The 19,250-nt window shown below is 38.1% G+C and overlaps 3 protein-coding genes across 18 annotated transcripts in view; all 3 read right to left on the minus strand.

Annotated features, from left to right (window-relative positions):
• Positions 1–1,061: 1,061 nt before the first annotated feature.
• LOC106937795 (hyaluronan-binding protein 2) lies at positions 1,062–5,473 on the minus strand. Its single transcript, XM_015019486.1, has 13 exons — positions 5,345–5,473; positions 5,077–5,179; positions 4,894–4,977; positions 4,704–4,814; positions 4,489–4,605; positions 4,290–4,400; positions 3,161–3,332; positions 2,970–3,067; positions 2,496–2,889; positions 2,266–2,408; positions 1,857–1,991; positions 1,613–1,758; positions 1,062–1,486 (listed from the first exon to the last, which is right to left on the minus strand). The coding sequence occupies exons 1-13, from the start codon at positions 5,402–5,404 to the stop codon at positions 1,322–1,324; spliced, it is 1,839 nt and encodes a 612-aa protein (XP_014874972.1). The 5' UTR covers positions 5,405–5,473; the 3' UTR covers positions 1,062–1,321.
• Positions 5,474–7,298: 1,825 nt separating this feature from the next.
• Positions 7,299–13,747, minus strand: LOC106937800 (probable E3 ubiquitin-protein ligase TRIML1). The gene is made up of 5 exons (XM_015019506.1): positions 9,672–13,747; positions 9,323–9,556; positions 9,180–9,226; positions 8,180–8,322; positions 7,299–8,095 (listed from the first exon to the last, which is right to left on the minus strand). Exons 2-5 carry the CDS (start codon positions 9,521–9,523, stop codon positions 7,524–7,526), a joined length of 963 nt encoding a protein of 320 aa, XP_014874992.1. The 5' UTR covers positions 9,524–9,556; positions 9,672–13,747; the 3' UTR covers positions 7,299–7,523.
• Positions 13,748–13,806: 59 nt separating this feature from the next.
• Positions 13,807–19,250, minus strand: part of ablim1a (actin binding LIM protein 1a) — a 48,904-nt gene continuing 43,460 nt past the window's right edge. For 12 of the 16 annotated variants that reach the window (XM_015019494.1, XM_015019490.1, XM_015019505.1 and 9 more), the window contains 8 exons: positions 18,868–18,953; positions 18,634–18,757; positions 18,215–18,276; positions 17,143–17,203; positions 16,914–16,921; positions 16,303–16,377; positions 14,156–14,236; positions 13,807–13,935 (listed from right to left, as the gene is read on the minus strand). In XM_015019494.1, coding sequence (XP_014874980.1) covers positions 13,822–13,935; positions 14,156–14,236; positions 16,303–16,377; positions 16,914–16,921; positions 17,143–17,203; positions 18,215–18,276; positions 18,634–18,757; positions 18,868–18,953 — 611 coding nt within the window. In that variant the 3' untranslated portion in view covers positions 13,807–13,821. Of the gene's footprint in view, positions 13,936–14,155; positions 14,237–16,301; positions 16,378–16,913; positions 16,922–17,142; positions 17,204–18,214; positions 18,277–18,633; positions 18,758–18,867; positions 18,954–19,250 lie in introns of those variants that run through there. The other 4 variants (XM_015019493.1, XM_015019496.1, XR_001422462.1 and 1 more) reach the window with 4 other exon arrangements.

Consider the following 19,250-nt stretch of genomic DNA (forward strand, 5'->3'; position numbering starts at 1 on the left):
AAATTTGAGAATGTTGTTGATCAGTTAAATAGCATTGAGGGGGAAAAGAAGATTGTTGTTTTTTTTAAATAATACTGGGATCATTATGAGAATTTGAGGTATATATATTACAATCCAGTAGATGGCAGTAGTGCAACAATAATTGATGCAAGCTGCCGTTGAAATCTATAGAAGCAGAAGAAGAAGCAGAAAGCGCCAATTTTCATTTAGCACATGCTAGTAGCAGACAGTAAGGAGATTTTTCTCTTCAAACTCATACACCCTCATAATCAGTTCAGTTAAATCTAAACTTGGCAACTTTTTCTTTTTCAACCATAATAAATGTGATATTCAATTGACCTGTTATGACTCAAATTTTGGGTGTCAACCCCCCTCTGCTGCGTGCTGCCGTTGTGGAAAACCTGAAGTGGCAGGATATCTGCGGTTTATAGTCCGGTGCGGTTTATACGTGTATGTTAACTGGTTTTTAAAACAAAAAAAACTGGGGGTGCGGCTTATAGTCCGGTGAGGCTTATAGTCCGGAAAATATGGTAACGTAGACCTTAATTCTTACAGCAACACGCACCACTCTTACTGAAATATATCTTGTCTCTCCCATTTCAAGCTTGGCTAAAGTAAAGGAGCCTGATTGCATTTACATCCTAAGGAGACAGGAAGTCTAACTAAACAAAAGTTTATAGCTATTCTGATCAACTTAAACAGGTTAAATTATATTTAAACTGGAGAATAAATGTGCTAAAATATCCCCCACCCCTAAAAAGTTCTCCAAGGACGGCAACATACAAATGATAGAAAATATTATGCTTATGCATATTCTTTGACAGCCTTTGTAGTTTCAAATACAACATAAATTTAAAGGAATTCAAAGATCTTCTCCATTTGTGCACTAAAGTATATTCCCTTTACAAGCTCTTTTTAGTGGGCTTGTTCTATTGGTTGATGCATTTAAACAATTTAAACAAGTTAAAAAAAATTTATTTGACTTGTCAATCACAGATTAATTGGTGCATCAGTTAATTTTACCTTAAATTTGCTAAAATGACAAGACATGAAACAGAAACAAAAGTTAGACATTGTATCCCTGAAGGAACACAGTGGAGCACACTTTTATTGAGGTTTTTTTCAAATTATTTTTCACATTCGCCTGTGAGAAAATTACAAAATATATTGAGAAAATTTTAGGGTTTTTTTGGGGGGAGGCTTCATCAGAGTTCAATCAGGTGCAGGGCAGTTATGAAACAACACAAAAAAAAAGCTTCAATCACATCTCAATTCTCAGCCAAACACGCTGGTATGTTCATAACTAATATCCTTGGGTTGTTTAAGCAGGTCCTCGAGTCTTTGAATTGATCCAGTCAAGGAAGTTAGAGACTCTTGAATAGACTCCTGGTTTGTTTTTCTTTCCACACTGATCTCCCCAGCTCACCACACCATAAACAACACTGGTGTTATTCTGCTTGCACGTCAGTGGTCCTCCAGAATCCCCCTGAAACAACAGATGAATGGAAAATTAGAGTAGAATAGAGAACAAAAGTGGCAGGTGGATGCGAAGTACACAGACACACCTAAACGTTCAAACTAAATTTAAAACTAAAGCATAAAGCTGACTAACCTGGCAGGAATCAACGCCTCCTTGCAAGTAGCCGGCGCAGAACATGCCATTATTTAGGACGTTCCCGTAAATAGTGGGCTCAGAGCACTTTGTCTGGCTGATCAGCAGAACATTAGCCTCTAGCAGGTGATTTGATCCATAATTCGCTGCAGATGTGATTTTGAACAATTAGGACAAAACAGAACAAAATGTAAGTTGTAGTAAACAGAGTGAACCAAATTATGAGGAAAGGTTGCACACATACAGTCCTCTGTGGCCCCCCATCCAGAAATGGTGCATTCAGTCCCATCAGAGATTTGGCCACTGGGCAGACAAGCTGTCTTCACAAACTGGGTCTCATTTGCGCAAACTCCATTTGTCCCCCGGAGCCTTAACAAAGCTTCGAAAATACAAATCAGATTAATGTCACACGAAAATTGGAATGTTTTCACAAGGTACCTGAAAATGTAAGACCAGAAAAGTCTCAGATCAGTTTAGAAAATGAATATGAGTCTTACTGGTCAGCAAAAATCACTGTCAGGGTTTATTTTGATTCATTCAAAGGACAAATATCATTTTGGAGACATAAAACCTAAGAGTTTGAGTGTGACAAGTCTAAACACAATTGGAGGATAAAAATGGCTTTTTATGGAAGAAATACAGTGCAGTTTTACCTATGTCATTGTAAACAGCTTCAGAAGTCTCCCTGTAGTTCTCGTGGACAATTGCATTCTCAACTTGAATGACTTGAGCTGAAGGATCATGTATGTCCAGTGACAGGGTACCCATCACCACCTGCATGTCCTTGTTTTGTTCACTGTGAAAAACAAAACACCCAGTAAACAAAAGAGCTGAATGAAAGTCACAATCTAAATTCTTCAGATTTGGAGGGTTGTTTTCTTACATGCAGTGTCCAGCTGTCAGAACCCAGCAGCTCTTGATCAGAACTCCTCCACAGACGTGGCTGTATTTCATGTTGGAGTTCTTTGGTTTCTGTTGCAGAGAAACCTGCCAGGGTATTGCTCCGGGACTGACTTTCAGACCCCCAAAGATTCGAGTTAAGGTCTTTTTTGGTTGAGCCACTCCGCAAGTTTCGAACTGTTTCGGTGCAGGAGATGGAGATGGCACAACGGGGGGGCCTATCGGTTCCTTGGTGGTCTTTGCTGCTTCAGTGGTAGTCGGTGGCGGCTGAACTGTAGGAGGCTTGGGACCACTAGTAGGGGTCTGGGGGCCACTAGTAGGGGCCTGGGGGCCACTAGTAGGGGTCTGGGGGCCACCAGTAGGAGGTTCGGGTCTGCCTGAAAATGCAAACAAATAGCTTATTGTTTGTTGATCTGATCATCAGAGTCAGAAACCTACTAGGAGCTTTGTGGTGGACCTGTTGGTTTAGGACATTTATTCACATCGCAGTAGTCCCAAAACAATCTTAGTCCTCTTCTGAAAAAACACCAGGGCCTTGGTTCTCCATCTGGGTTTCTGCAACATTAAAAAAAGCTAAGTAATGTACCATAAATCCATAATATTGACTGTAGTAGTTGTAATACAGTTCAGTCCTGTTTTTGCTCCGACCTGCAGAAGTTATGAGGGCCAAGGCCGTCATCATTCTCAAACGAGTTGAAGGGATCAGCTGCGTTTTCCAAGATGAAGTGGGAGTTCCAGTAGAGGCAGTCAAAGCCATCATCTGTCTCGCTCACATTCCCACGGTAAGACTCGCCATCATCCACATAGCAGTCATTTGGACCTAAAAACAAGTAGAAAACTCACATAGTGTGAATGTGTCACGTTTTCCATCCCTTTTCTTTTTCCTTTGTTCCCTCTGTTTTTCCTTTTTCCAAAGTTTTATTTGACAGACCATAAACAAACAAAGAAACGAAAAACAGTGTGCACTTGCTGTGAGCCCCTCATGAGTCAATAACTTATAGAAACATATTAAGCTTAGACTGCAAGTATTTTTTGATCTGTTTTACTTAGCAAGATACTGAAGTGCGGTTGCATGAAGAGGGTTTGTGAACATTGGTTTTCACACAGATTCTTAACTTGTATCAGGTCTGATCATATGTTTTGGGTCATTGTTCTGCTGGAAGAACAGTCTCAAGTCTTTAGCTACATTCAACAGGTTTTCTTCCAGGACTGTCCTGTTTTTAACTCCATCTACCTTAACGTCAACTTCTGACCTGCTCGAGAAAAACATCCCCACAGCATGATGTTGCTACCACCCTGCTTCACCGTGTGGGTGTTGTGTTCAGGGTAATGGGCAGTATAAAAGAAAAAATCCCTTTTCCTCTACGTTGGGGGTGTCCTATTCATACTTTGTGGTGAATAGCAAACTTTCATGACTTGACTTTATTTTTCTTTACCTCTCTTCCATCAAGACTTATTAGTCTTCCAACAAGACTTTGTACTTTCAAAAGATTAGCCAAAACTAAGGAATGTACTTTTTTTTCTTCTCTTCTAGTGCTAATATTAGCACTACCTAAAGTTTTCCATGCCTTTCTTGTCAGTTTAGGTGGGCAGACATGACTTGGTAGTTTTGACTCCACAGGTCTAGTCCATTTACCAATTATGTGACTTCTGAAGGTAGTTGGCTATATTAGATTTTATTTAGGGACACCAGAGTGATGGGTTTTATTTAAGAAGACATTTTTAAACTGCAGCAATAATGCAATAAAATGTGTCAAAGTATAAGTGCAGTATTTACCAACATGACAGAAGCGTCCACTGAACCCTTCGGGACACTGACAGTCAAAGTCATTCCCTTCCTGGACACACTGGCCACCATTTCTGCACGGGTTGGGCTCACACACAGAATCTTTGCACAAAAGAAGAATCAAATACACACAATAAACGTCTTAGGAATGTAACTAGCTGAAGATGTAGTTTTGCTGTTTGTTCCTTACATCGTTTGCAGTCTGGAGGCTGGAACGGGTATTTGCATTTGCACTCGTAGAAAGGAGCGGTTGAAGTCAGCACACACTCACCCCGACCACAAACACCTCTTCTGCACACTTTCGGGCCTGACAACCATAAGCACAAACAGTAGCTGATGATTTTACAGTCTTAGTTGGACACTGACAGGAACTTCAATAGGAAGAAGATGACAGCTTCATCCAACCTTTCTCGCATCTCCTTCCCCTGAAAGGCCTGGGACAGTCACATTTGTACCCTCTCCTGCCTTTTTGCTTACATACACCGTTGTTAAGACAGGGATTGGGCATACACTCGCCTGGCAAATTAAATGGAAGGAGGTTTTAATCAGGCAAAGAAATACACAACTTTTTAAAGAGTAGGTCTAATCATTATACCATCTAGATCCTGAAGGTCACGAAGCCAGTCCAAAAAAGAGTGATCTTCGTCATCGTCATCAGATGACTCCTTGAAGATGATATCTAAAATATTTTTATTTCAGATTTGGAATACATAATTTCTTTTGTTGATTTTTTCTTTTATTATAGGATCAGTATTTTATGACAAAATGGAGTTCCAACCTTCAATTATATCTTCAAATGTTTGCTTCTTTTTCTCCCGCCCGTGTCCTCTTGGTTTGTCTTTGTGTTTGTCTTTGTGTTTGTCTTTGTGTTTGGGTTTTGACTGGTTTACGAAAAATGACAGTTAGAAATTTGTTAAAGCATTTAATAAATAATTCCACCAAACACAATAATAATTGAAAAATAATAATAATAAAAAATACAGTTGTAATTAAGAGTGCTGCATTTACTACATTGTTTTAAGATAATATATGTTGTAAGTACTTACTTCAGTGGGGATAAAGAGCACAGCTAAGAAGAGGAAAATGAGGAGCAGCTTCAGTTTCATGATGACGGAGCACCAGACGACGTCCAGGAGGTCCAAATGAGACTGTGCAGCTCTGCAGAGAACTCGCACTTTTTCCTACATTTTTACACAAGGACACTAACCTTTGAAACTTTAGTTTAATCTGGCACTCATCCATGATGCTGAGTCAGTTTTATTGATTTAAACTCTACAATAAGAGACCCTACAATGGCATAAAGATGTTTTTACAGCTATTATGAATATTGCATGATTTTTTTAGTGTTATTTGTGACATGTTTGCAGACTTTTTACATTAAAAAGCATCATATTGTAAGAGTGAGCCCTGCACTTCCAACACAAATGCTCAGAGAGCATGTTTGCTAAAACCTCACTGTTTGTTTGCGTGTAGACTTTGAATCACATACACTGAGCACATCAACAAGTGGAGTATTTATACAGCGATGCCATTTCAGGACATGCATATTTCAGCAGGGACGTCTGAATAAATCAGAATATTATTGAAAAGTTCATTTGCTTTAATAAATTAGGGGAAAGACTAAAATTCATGTAATATGTAATGTAGTAAACTTGATGACATAAATTATCTGTATTTGTTTGATCAGTTTTGTATAAAAATAAAAGAAAAATAAAAGAAGAAATAAAAAAGTAACTAAACATTTAAGATTATCACACAAATATAAAAATCAGACAATGATACCCTAATTAAATACATAATGTAGTTTTCAAATTATGTTTTCATTCCTAAAGAGAAAAAAGCTACTAAAACCAAACGTCTGTCGAAACCTGACTGCTCCCCTTTGTGAACTAATAGTTTTGGTTCAGTTTAATTTCCCACAGTCACCATGGTGATTATCTCATCAGTAGAATCAAGAAATCACATAAATGCAACCTGTATGACAACATGAAGTAGACTAAAGATCTTAAAAAACACAGTATCATGGACTCATCTAAAGAAATTCAATGACAGGTGAGAAACAAAGTAATTGACATCTGTCTGTCTGGAAAAGATTGCAAAGTCATTTCTAAGACTTTGGCACTCCAACTAAAGTGAAAGCCCTTATCTTGACCTGTATGGAACAAGCCCGTTTCAAAGTCATTAAAAACTTAGAACCTTTTGGACGGTGTGAGTCGTATTGGTGTAAAACTTTCCACAGTATTTCAGAAAAAGACAATTGAACTTATGGACCTCAATGAATTGCTGCAATCAATCTACCCACGAACTGTGTTCCCTAACAGAGCGTCATGAGGGAAAATGTCTGGTCACAGTTCACGACCTTAGGCTCAAGCACACTTGGGTTGCACAACAGGGTAAGGATCCGAAGCATAGCAGCAGGTTCACCTCAGACAGGCTAAAAAGAAAAGAAGGATTTGGAGAGGCTCAGCCAAAATCTGGACTTAAATCCAATTTAATGCTGGAGCATGACCTCTAAATTAGAGGCTTATGATCAAGAATCCGTCTAGGATTTTAACAAGGATATATTTTTTTACAGTTTTGCAGCTATCAAATAAATTAAATTTTAAAAAATATTTTATTTACTTCCTGTGTCAAACTCGAGGCCTGGAGGCCAAACCCACCCCTTTTTTTTTTCTTTTTTTTTGTGGCCCTTTAAACATAAAAATAATCTTTAAAAGCAGTCACATGCTTAAATATTGTTTTAACAATTAAATAAAGACAGTATTTGTCCATATGCTGCCAAATTACTTCATTGTAAGAAGATGCTGAATGTTGATCAATAAAAATGAACATTGGTCATTGGCGGAGATACTTATATTTGTTCTGTAAGCATAACATTCAAGTCTCCTTTAATGCAATTCCTAATTGTAAAACTGTCTTTGAGCCAAATTAAACTTAATTTCATTCTTTGCTCATTTTATTTGAATGAATGTGATAAAAATCAAAAAGTCAAATCAAAAACAAGAAATTTATTATCCATTTAATTGTCTTACAAGGTAGCAATGAAACCAAACGCAAAACATCAAATAAGTTACGTTTGAACAGGACACATGATTGGTGCTGTTGTGATTGGTGGGCTAAAATGGAAATGGGACCCCAAATCCTATTCTGCTCAGGGTCCCTAAAAAATCTTGTGCCAGCCCTGCATTTTTGTAAGTCATGTTCTTAGTGTGCATTCTTATTCAGCTACAGGTCACTCGTAGGAGACGATGCATTACAGATTACAATAGCACTTGAATTGGCGCCCCTGTGGTTGTGACCAGGACACAGGGCCAGGTGGAGGCACTCAGAGAAGGTTCCAGCACAGAATGAGAACAGTGGCGTCATTTTGTCCGCCTCTAGAAATGTCACCAGCCCGCCAGGGAAGCTGCACAAAACACCAATTCGACAGAAATGTTTTGTAAAAGGCAGCTGGTGAGGCACCCCTCCATGCCAGGCCGTGTATTCCCCATCGAAGAACTCCACACACCAGGACACGGCACCCCGACCCAGCCAGCACTCCTCAGATATACCTTTGCGAGGAATGGAGGGATAGGTAACACCAAGCTCCCAGTATGTCTTCCCAGTCACATCGATTTCCCAGTAATGGCGGCCAAAGCTGAAGCCCTGCAGACTGATGACATTGAGGGTGGTGTCGAACCGTCCCGGTTGGTCAGGGAGTTTCTGCCAGGCGTCTGTGTAGGAGACGCTGTCACATTTAGGGGAGATGACCAACTTTGGGTGGGCCGTCTCTGGGTCCAGGTGCACCTCACTGGAATCTGGACACAAATGGGGAAAATTCAGCATAAAATGTTTCCTAAAGAGATAGCGGTGTAAAGAAGGAAGGTGATGTGGGAACTGACAGCTTTTCAGGAGCTTCTTCATTAACGGGGTCTGCGAGCAGACAAGGAGCAGCATGCTATTGGTGAGGCTGAGGATCTGGTTAGCTTTAGCTTCATCGAGGCTCACACTGCTGGGATCTGATTGGTTGAGGACATCCAACACTCTGACGAATGAAAACCATAAAGGAAGTATTACATATTGGCATAATGCCTTGAAAATTCCTGCTGAAGTTTTTTTTTTAGCAGACATTTTCTAATCATGCCACAAGTACAAACTTCAGTTTATTTTATTGGGATTTTATGGTAGGATCAACACAAGGTAATTCATAACTTAAGTAAAAAAATCAGTAGAATGTGTGCGGGTTTTTTTAAATATCTGATTAATCGTCACGATGATCATTACAATAAATGATTACACAAAAAGTAATTGTAAGAAAGGAAAATTAAACAGAGAAGGAGGCAAGAGACCCATGTTAACTGCAATGATCCACCACTCAGCTGGGAGAATCTGTTGACAGGAATCAAGTGGTGTGATCTACAAATCTTCTACCAAAGAGTGGCATTAAGAAAGCCATGAGGTCTGACCAGACAAGGCTGAAATTAAACTTTTTGTCCTACTTGCAAATTTCTATGTGGTTAAAAACGTTCATAACCCTGAACAGACAATCCCCTCTGTAAAACATGGTGGTGGTACCATCATGCTGCAGAGTTTTATTTCCTTCTTGTCAGATTGCTCCTCCTCTTATCTGACTGAGAATGATCTAAATTGGCAAAACAATTTCAAGATGTGCAACAACTACAACTTTAAGTGTTATATATGGTTCCACAAAATATTAGACTCTGAGGGGTGGAAAAAAAATGTACACCACACTTTTCAGATTTTTAAAACCATAAGTTATCATCCTTGCATTTCTCAGTTGTGCACTACTTTGTGTTGGTCGTCACATAAAATCCTCTTATAATTCTCTGAAGAGGAACACTTTGTGAAGAATCACAAAACAGGAGTTGTAATTATCCATACCTGTCTGCTGTCTCTGTGTCGTCCAGTTCAGCATGTAAAACAAACGACTGAGGAATAGTGGAAAATCTAGGTCAGCTGTAGGTTTTTGCTCTTTACATTTAAACTCTCATATGTTTTTTTTTTGTTGTTGTTGTTGTTTTTACCATAGAATCAGGCTCTGTGTCACTGTGCTCCAAAACTAAAGAAAGTCTGGCCAAGTCCTGCTCTATTTCCTGGATCAGAGCACAGTTTCTCTCCATCAGTCCATCCAAGGCAGAGACGGCAGCCCTCTCCTCCATCTCAAGGTGGGACAAGGTGAGCCGCAGGTCCTCCTCCAGAACCATCTGGATCTCCTTATATTTCATCGCTACATTCTCTCTTATCGCTGCAGACTTTTTCTAGGTACAGTAGACATTGAAATCAAATAAAATTCTGCTGGTGGGTCATTCGTAGAGAAATTGTTAAACTCTCTACACATATAGAGCCTTTTTCAGAAACCATAGTAAAACTCACAGTGATTTCTGACTGACGGGCTGCCAGTTTCTTCAGTCTGTGTTTCACAGCATCCCTTTGTTTTTTCAAAGACACTAGATGCTTTTCTAATGTCTCCTGTGGGGAAAGATTGCACACTATTTAGCAAGCTTACGTCTGATGATTTGCTCACCGTAAAATATAAACTGCAACTAAGTGGTGGCTGAGTGTGAACATTGTTTAAAGAGAGACTACTTTCTTGCATCACGTCTTAGCACTGTAGCTGTTCTGTAAATCATTTGGCTTGTATGTCTCTACAAGCCCTACACGGTTTTGGAAAATTTTCTACTATTTTCTTTACAAGCTGTCATATATGTTTTCTTGAGAAATGTCTCTGTATTTGTCCTTTGCCACTTTAATGACAAGTTGCCCGGAGGAGAGGTTCATACCCACAGCATCATGCTGCCACCACCATACTTTATAGTGATGGTGTTAGTCAGGTCCTGAGCAGTGGCTGCTTTTTCTCAATACATAAAGCTTGGAATATAAGCCTAAAAAAGATCTACTTTGCCTTTATCAGACCTGAGACTCTTGTATATCTGTTCTAACAATCTATTACAGATGTTTCTGCAAAATTAAAGCAACAAGAGGATTTATTTCTAACTCATGCTCAGTCAGCTCAATTTACCTCAGGTGAACTCTGCAGGAGGATCTTAAGGATTAGTGGAATTAAGATGCACCTGACCTCAATTTTAAGTACTTAAAAAAAGGGTATACTTTTACCGTTTTTCTTTTTACAAATGTATAAAAAATATCTAAAATATGTTTGTCTTTGCCATTGTGCATTATTTTGTGTGTGTATTTTGAGTTGTGTTGAGTTTCAACAATGAAAACGATATTCAAATCTGTATTTATGGGGTGTAAATACTTTCAGATCAGACTTTATGTATATTCTGTAATAAGACCAGCACTCTATTGATTTGCATCCATATATTGATTTTTATCCACTTTTTTAAAATTATCTTACTCAGTTGCATATTTCTTTGAATTTCTTCAACTGTACAGTCAATTTTAAATGTTGTAAATTTGCCTTTACTATACAGTCTCATTTCTTTTAGTTATGCATCTTCATCTGTGTGAGTCTACATGCTTCCATTTACCTGTCACTTTGCTGCTGATACACGCATGGACAAAAAAAAGAAAAGAATATTTCTGTACTTGTGTCAGTCCACTATAGCTTAAACATGTTACTGCCTGAACAGATGTCACATGACTGCTGTACCATTTCTGCACAGATTGACATACACACACCATTTCTACTGTAGACATTGGTGAACATGTCTTTATTCTACAAAGATGGAGTTGAACCCTGCAGAAGAAAGTTGTTGAGAATAGACCAAGATGTGAAATTTTATTCTCAATTTGAGAATAAATAAATCACAATCTACAATTGTCATGGAAATCTTTGTGGTTATTGTGCAGACTTCAAGTTTTGATTAAGTTTTTTATCTCTCTATTTTTAAAACCTTACTGCCCCTGCTGAGATCCCAAGTGCTCATTTCTAGTTTTTTTTTTTTTCTAACTATTTAGATTCAGTTTGGGTCCTCTGTTGAAGTGAAATGTCACAAACCACAAACAACCTGGGAAGAAACTAAAGTCCAGGCAGAGTTGAGATGTTCACAGCAAAACACACAAAATGATCCAACGGGTCACAAAAAACAAGATCAAACAGGACTAAAGCGGAGAAATGCAGAACAGAAAATCTGGGTAGGAGTTGTAGAAAACTAAACAAATAAATACAAAGGAGATTGTAAGGTATACGTATGGAATTTCAGTTTTAGTTTTTACAGAAGAAAAGGGAAAATATTGCAGAAGGTATCAAACTTCATAGATGGAAATGCAAACTCAAAGGAGGAAACCCCTGATTGATTAAGAAAAAAGAGTTTGGGGACATAGTTTTCTGAGATAAAGTAAGGGAAAACCATAAAAGAGTGCAATTGTGGATGTTTCCCTTCACCACAATGCAGTAAATCTTAGACTGGAGCCTTCTGTAGTGTAATGTTTTCAGCACTCATTGCAAATGTTTTTTGACACAACTATGGACTTGCAAAATTAACATGTACTGCATGAATGGTGGGACTTCAACAGGTCAGCTGAAAGCTGCTGAAGAAGCAGAAGTCAGAGCAGACTGACCATCTGAACCTGCTGATTCATCAAGTTCAGACCTGAAGAATCAGCATCAGTTTCTGAAAGGAATGCAATACTCTGAGTAGTATAACATATCTGTCTTGCTTTTCAATGGTTTGGAATGATAAACTGCTTTTGGTAAATAATCACAGAAGTAATTTGGGGAGGACATCCCCACACCTTTTTTAAAAGGCAGTTTAGGTTCCCTGCTGTTTTTACCATCCAAAAACATTATCACATTGTCAAGCACCAGTATCAAGCTGAAGCCAGTTGCCCTTTAGTTCATATTGTTTTGTAGGGTAAATGGCATCACACTCATCGGCATCCAAGTGTGTCATTACTTAATTTTATAAAAATCTATGCAAGCGCTCTGTCTGCACTAATAAGGATTCACTCATTCCAGGATGCCGAATGCTTGAAACTGAAATAGAAAAACTAACGGCATGAACTACTTTCCACTTGTACAATTAATTTAAGAACTATCTTCCAGCTTAAGGCTCTTAAAGATCATGGAAATGTCATTACCAGATGGTCACTTGAACATTAAATTTAAAAATCCCCGAAAATGTGATGTGATGGTAAAAGTGACATCCTGATTCAGCCGAACACTGTGAATTCATCATCAATATACGCCCCATATTCAAACCGGGAATGAATTCAAAGCAACACAAATACCTCAAGACGTTTTTCTACAACTTGTACTTCATTTACTCATGTTTCCTGCTATACAAGTGGCAACTTAAAGATTATCATTCTTTTGTATGGGAACTTTTCTTATATAAATATTTTAAGTATTGGTTTTATTTAGAATAAAAAAAATCTAAGTAAAGTGAAGTCATAGCCTGTCTTGATTCAACTGAATTATTTTTCAGTTGAGAAAACTTTCAGAAAAATTCCAACGGGCGACAGTGGTGTGAGTATTTTACAGCATTATTACAGTAAAGTTAAATGAAGACTTCTGATGAAGATTTTAGGTTTGTATTTCAGTCCTAGGATCATTTCCCACCCTGTGCTAACATCCACAAAAGTCCACATCAAGTGGGAACAAAATATTAGAAAAGAGGCTGAGGGTAACTTTGGGATGGCAGAGGACCAGTGTTCATGGTTCATGGCAATTTAAAGCTTTATTGGCTTAGATTTCAATACAACAAATGGCAGTGTGTTTTTTCCATTTATAAAACAATACTTTCAAATACAGTTGTTTCTTGAAATAGGGGGTCGTATCTATTTTAATGTAACTACATGTTGGAAACAGCCTTAAAACATAAGATTCATACTTCCAATATAAGTAAAGGTAAGGTGTATAACTTTGTTTATGACAGCCTGAGAAAAGAGACATTTTTTTGTCCATTCAGATGAACAATTTGTGTGCATGGAAGCCAGGGGGAAAGGAGACTGGTGATATGCCGGCTATTGGAGGATTCATTTCCACGTAGATCCAGTCATACAGTTGGTGCGTGTGCTCACCGTGTTCCCACAGGCTTTTCTCATCGTATTGTATCTTAAAAGACTCACTGAGCCGATTCTTGAAACCTTTGGGCTAAAACTGTTTCAGCCCAAGCAAAACAAAAAAATTGACAGATTTTTGAGCTACAGGCATGGGCATTTTTGTGACTGTGCCATGATGGTCTACTGTAATTACAAAGTTCCACGGGAATCAACAGCAACAAATAGGGAGAAACAAGCAGTAACATAAAGGAAGGATTTTCACTTAAAGCAAAGCAGGAGGTAAAATAAGTGCAGTCAAAGCAAATAAAACTTGACCCTTCTCATCATTCTTTGTCATTTTTGAACATGGAAGAAGTTTCCATTCATTATTGAAGTCCATCATCGCAAGATCAGTCCATTTCTTGGCATCCCCAGGTATATCCAGGTGACATATGCAAAAAAAAAGGGAAAGGAAATAACCCAGAACCTACATCTAGATTACAACTGTGTGCTATCTGATTGTATGTACAGAATAATGCATGCTATAAATTAGAAAACAACAAAAAAACAACAACAACTAAAAGAGCTTGGCCTTCTTTTTCATGTCGTTGCGTTTCCACAGGGGAAGCCTGTCAAATTCCTGGATCTCCATTCCAAAGATCTCAAAGAACGTTTCGGGTGCTAAGTGGCGCTAGAAATGAGAACAAAGGTGGAGAAAAAACAAAGGAGGGGGGATGGTGGGGGTTCTCAGTTAGCGTCAAAGCTGTAAAAAAAGGGTTTTGCTGCAAAAATAACAAGGAGCAACTGATACTGCATGTTCTCAGCTACAGATGTAAGTTTGTGTAACAATGCTGTTGACACAAAATCAAAATGCAGTGTTAACTGAGGAGCGTCAGGAGGAAAACTGATACCTCCAGTCTGGTTCTGTCCACATCCCTTGGCAGTTTAGCTCTCCCTCTACTGGTTATCATGAGCATTTCATAGGGATACACCTTCAGAAGGAGACATGCATCATTAAACAAATAAAACCTTTAGCTAAGTCCCAGAAACGAACAGATATCACCAAACAAAAATCACTAAATTTGAAGTTTTTGGGTAATTCTGACTGTGAGAAAGGATGGGAGAGCAGGTATGTGACAGGAGGCTGACTGGGTTTGTTTTGTTAAGGATATTCAGGAAATGCAGGTGCTTTGATGTGCACAATCTTTTAGTGCTCAAACGTGCAAACTACCAGATAAAGAGAGGAAAAAAATGACTTCAAACTCATGTAACTGGTTATAGTTTGAGAAGCATTTAATATTTAATGGGAACTAAAAAAAAAAAAAAAGAGAACCAACATCTTTAATGTAGGCCATATAAATCCACATGGGAATGATTGTCCTGGAAATTCCAGGTGCTGGTATTTTTCCAACTAACTGAGGAATAAACTAGCTAATCCTAATCCCAGCTGAGATGCTCAATAATAAGCAACTGAAAGCTCCTTGAAGCCCCTGACCAACTCATATCCACACAGTAATGCCCTTACACACTACATACACAGTATATAGTGATATGAGTTGTTTGGATGAATGACTGGACTTTTACACTGTATGTTGCATACAGTATCCAGTCACTTTGAGTCACAGCCATGTGCAGATGAGCATGAAGAAGCCAGCATGCTATAAGCGCTTGAGTGACTCGGCAGCTCCTTAAGCGGCATGCTGAATCAGGAACCCAGCTAAAGTGAGTCTTTTGTTGTTTTGCTAAAAGAATATATTGGGGGTTTTTTGTATTTTTTATTTTTTTTGTAAAAAAACTACATTAACTGTCCCCGCTCTATCTGATCATATTTTAGCCCATTTGTTATCTCTTAAATACAGTTTCTTGCTAAAGTAGCCCTGGCATTTGGACTTTTTCACATTTTGAGTCATTGCAACCACAAGATTCATTGCGTTTTTAGTGGGATAGAGAAATTTTACACAATACGTTTTTTTTTTTGTTTGTTTGTTTTTTTTATCTTAAAATCTGAAAAGTTGTGAACATTTTTATACTATCCATCTGAACCTAAACATTGCGCAACTACTTACAGCTAAGGAAATGTTTAGGTCAAAGTATACTGATGTGCTAGGATGGCCCAGTTAAAGTCAACCACAGCATCTCCATGGTGAAACATGGTGGTTGTAGCACCATGCTGTGGGACCCTTCTCTTTAGCAGTGTCAGAAAAGTTGATGACAAGATGGATGGAGCGTGCATTAGTTTTAAACCATCCTGAGGCAAAAATTGGTAAGTCTCTAATAACTTGGCTCCTCTAGATACTGAAAGTTGATCACATACATCTCTGCAATATAGCTCAACCTCAATCAGGACTTGTGGTTTTCAAGTTTGACCAAAAATTCTAAACTGAGTACAGTCTTGACTTTGACTAGGCCACTAAAGTACATGCCTGATCGCCAGTTTTTGCTATTTCAGCACACACACACACATATATATATATATATATATATATATATATTTTTTTTTTTTTTACATTTTCCCTTCTAAATTTGAGAAGGTTTGACTTGTGTCTGTAACCCCTACATTCCTGGTTTATTCTATGAACTTACTGTCTTCAGTTGTTGCTTTGATAATCATATTTACAAAAGAAAGAGCAAGAAAATAAATATTTTGTACATTGTTTTACAATGTACATTGCTCTTATATTGTTTTCAAGGCAGGCTATTTAAGCCAATTAAATTACACACACCTGCATTTTATTTGACATTGCATTGAATTTAATTTTTAGGTCATCACAGTAAAGTGGGTGGGATAAAAATGCATGCATTTGAAAAACAATGTATAATTTTCCTTCCACTTCACAATTGTCCCCTACTTCGTGTTGCTCCATCAAATAAAATCCATAGAAGTTTGTGGTTGTAATGGGACAAAATGTGAAAAGGTTTAAAGGAATATGAATGTTTTTTGCAAGGCTCTATATTTCTAAATTCACTATAAACATTCAAATACAATCAAATATGAGACATTGTACTCTTTTTTAATGCATCTCATTTGTAATTGATACAAAAAGAAGAAGATACTTGCTTTTGGTTCCAACATATTAGGCATAGATACTCCCCTGTCCATCCTTGCAAGTGCTGCATGGCCATCCTTAATGTGCTAAAGGACAGAACATATACACATGTAATATAGTGGAAGGGGACTGCAAGGTTCATGGCATGAATATACATCCACTCATGACAGTGGGTGCAGTTTTTACTGGATGGAGCGAGTAGCTTGAATACAGCTCAGTTTCTTAGTACTAAAGATGGGCAGTCGTTTACAGCTTTCCTAAATAAACAGCGGTTGTTGTTTTTTTCTGTAGTTCATTTGAAGAAATAAGTATAACATGTAGCTTGAGTCATCACATTGATAAACAACACAGAGTAAGACATGAGGCAATGGTTGTACATTGCATTTACAGTACAGTTGTTCAGCTACTTGGCATATGTGTGTTTGATTCTTATATCTGTTGGAAACCACGGCACAATATGCCCTGTAGTTGAAACTAATTCAAACGGTGATGCAAGCAAGGAGCAGGAGTGGGTGGTGTGCATTCAGGGCAAGGTGACTCTTGCAACCCAATGACCAAGCATAGAATATGATGCAAAGATGAGGAGGCATGCCATGTGAAGAAAAGCAGATGAGAGACATACCTGAAACTCTGCAGGACAAAATGGGACAAAGAATGAGACTCACAGTTAATGGTTTGCTGTCGAGTCCCCCTGCAAGGCTACTTTTATCTACAGCACTGCTGTCCTTGATGAAAATCAAATATTTCAAAGTGCATGTCTTTGTATATGTATGCTTTACAAGCCAATTCTAATGCTGAATATCTCTGGTGAAACTTGCTTTGTGTGGCTTTGTTCGGTTTGAAGTGCTCACCTCTTCCTCCACCACACATGTCTCCATAGCTGTTGTACTGGGTGAAATCTGTAGACTGAGGCTGAAAAAAAAAACAACAAAACAAAAAAACATGGAAATCAGCTTGTTAACTTAGGGAAAAATGTATCTTACAGAGGTTTCACTCCATGTTTCGAAATCTGTTTCCATAGATTTCTTGACACATAATATTCACCCCCCTACTGGTGTGCATTAAGGTTTTATTTACTGGACAAAATTATGAACATACTCGCATAACTAAACATAAAGCATAATACAAACTATAACCTAACAAAATACAACTAAGTAGTGACAAAAAGCAGACAAGGAAAACACAGACAGACACTCAGATATGTAAAACTAAAATGCAGTAAATAGTAAAATAAACCAAACAATTTAAATGTTGAACATGCTTATATATAAAACGTTCTTAATGTTTGTTTGAGTGATAAAAGCCAAACAACATATTGTAGTCAGTTCAGATGGAAATAATATTTCTTTTTTATCTTCAGCCAACTTTGATGGTCCATACAAAATCCACAAACTCAAATAAATGTTTTATACCATCACCCTGAGTGAAACACAGAATACAGTCAACTTTCTCCAAATCATATTCACTGAGTACTCAATGTACTTTAATTTGTATGTCTTTCATTTTATGAAGGAAATACAACTTGTCTAAATTATGAAAATATCTTCAATAAGAGCCACCTTTTGGATTGTTTCTTCAAATTGTTGTTGAAATCACGAGGATTTCTACAAGAGTTTGATGTGCTCAGCTGACTTTAGTTGATCTGACAAATCCTGTAACATGCGCAGAAGTTGCGTCCAGAAGGGAGTTTACAAAATATTAACTCAGAAAGGCTGAGTGAGGACAAATCCACTCAGAAAAAAATGTGAAAACTATAAATTACATTCACAATTATGCACTCCTTTCAGTTGTTCTATCACATGCTAATTTCAAACACATTATAGTTTGCGGTTGTTAACATGAAAAAATGTAGACAAGTTTGCGGTGTGTGAAAGCTGCGTTCTTTACTGTTTATGTAACATCAACACGTCAAGTTTTTCTTACCCGATGCAGACCGTTCCGTCCATAACCAGGCAGAGAGTTGGTCTTCGTTGGAGACGTTGGATCTGAAACACAAATTACACACAATGTACTTATAAAAAAAGTTACTTTTTTTTTAAAGGTTTTGTTGGCTCTAGTGGTCTTTTTTTTTTGAGTGGTCAAAGAGGAAAGTGAGTAATGAGAGACAGGGAAGACATACAGCTAAGGTCATCAGGCCAGGTCTCGAACCTGTGACAGCTGCGTCGAGGACTAAGACCTCCATACGTGAGTTGTGCTTTAACCCTGCGCCACCATAGCACCCCAAGTTTAATTTCTAACTTTGGATGTTTTATGATGCAGGGAATTTACAGTACAGATGTTCTGTTAAGGTACATTGCTGACAAATCAAGACTAAAGCAGCTGAGGAGGCTGTTTCTGGCTACCTGCGTCACAGTTGTTCATTTTGGGATCGTAGCGCTGAGCAGAGAGGCTGCGCGCGTGCCGCTCCCTAATCTGCTCTTTCTCCATCTCCTCCTTCAGAATGAGTTTTCCCAGACCAGACTGAATCTGCACAGTCAAAACCAAACATTAAACCAAAGCCAAGAAGCTTCGGAGAATAAACTAAGACAGCTATGAAGTATTTACAGTAACAGGAATCGAAATATTATCCGACCAACCTTACTGAGATGTTCTTCCTGAAGTTGCTTTCTTTTCAAAGCCTCTTCCTCCTCCTCTTCTCTAGATCGCCTCCTCCCTTCGGAACCTACAGGATTTTAGAGAGGTTACAAAAACCGTCATAAGACGTAATTACATCTAAGACAGAACTGAATCAAACCTGTGTCCTTTCAGGAGACCATGCCTTACAGACACTTCCAGTGAAAAGTTTACATACACTCATTTAGGGCTGATTAATGTAGGTATTTTCTTATAAATGAACCATTTTTTCCAGGGTGGAACCATCAGACACCAAACAACCTCACTGTTTTTTTTTAAAAACAAAGGAATTGGAAGAACAAATTTGAATCTAGACTCCATTTTGTATAACGTCTAAATACGAAGG

Source organism: Poecilia latipinna, unplaced genomic scaffold (assembly GCF_001443285.1).
Source record: "Poecilia latipinna isolate Pla-1442-1.1 unplaced genomic scaffold, P_latipinna-1.0 Scaffold2440, whole genome shotgun sequence".
NCBI lineage: Eukaryota > Metazoa > Chordata > Actinopteri > Cyprinodontiformes > Poeciliidae > Poecilia > Poecilia latipinna.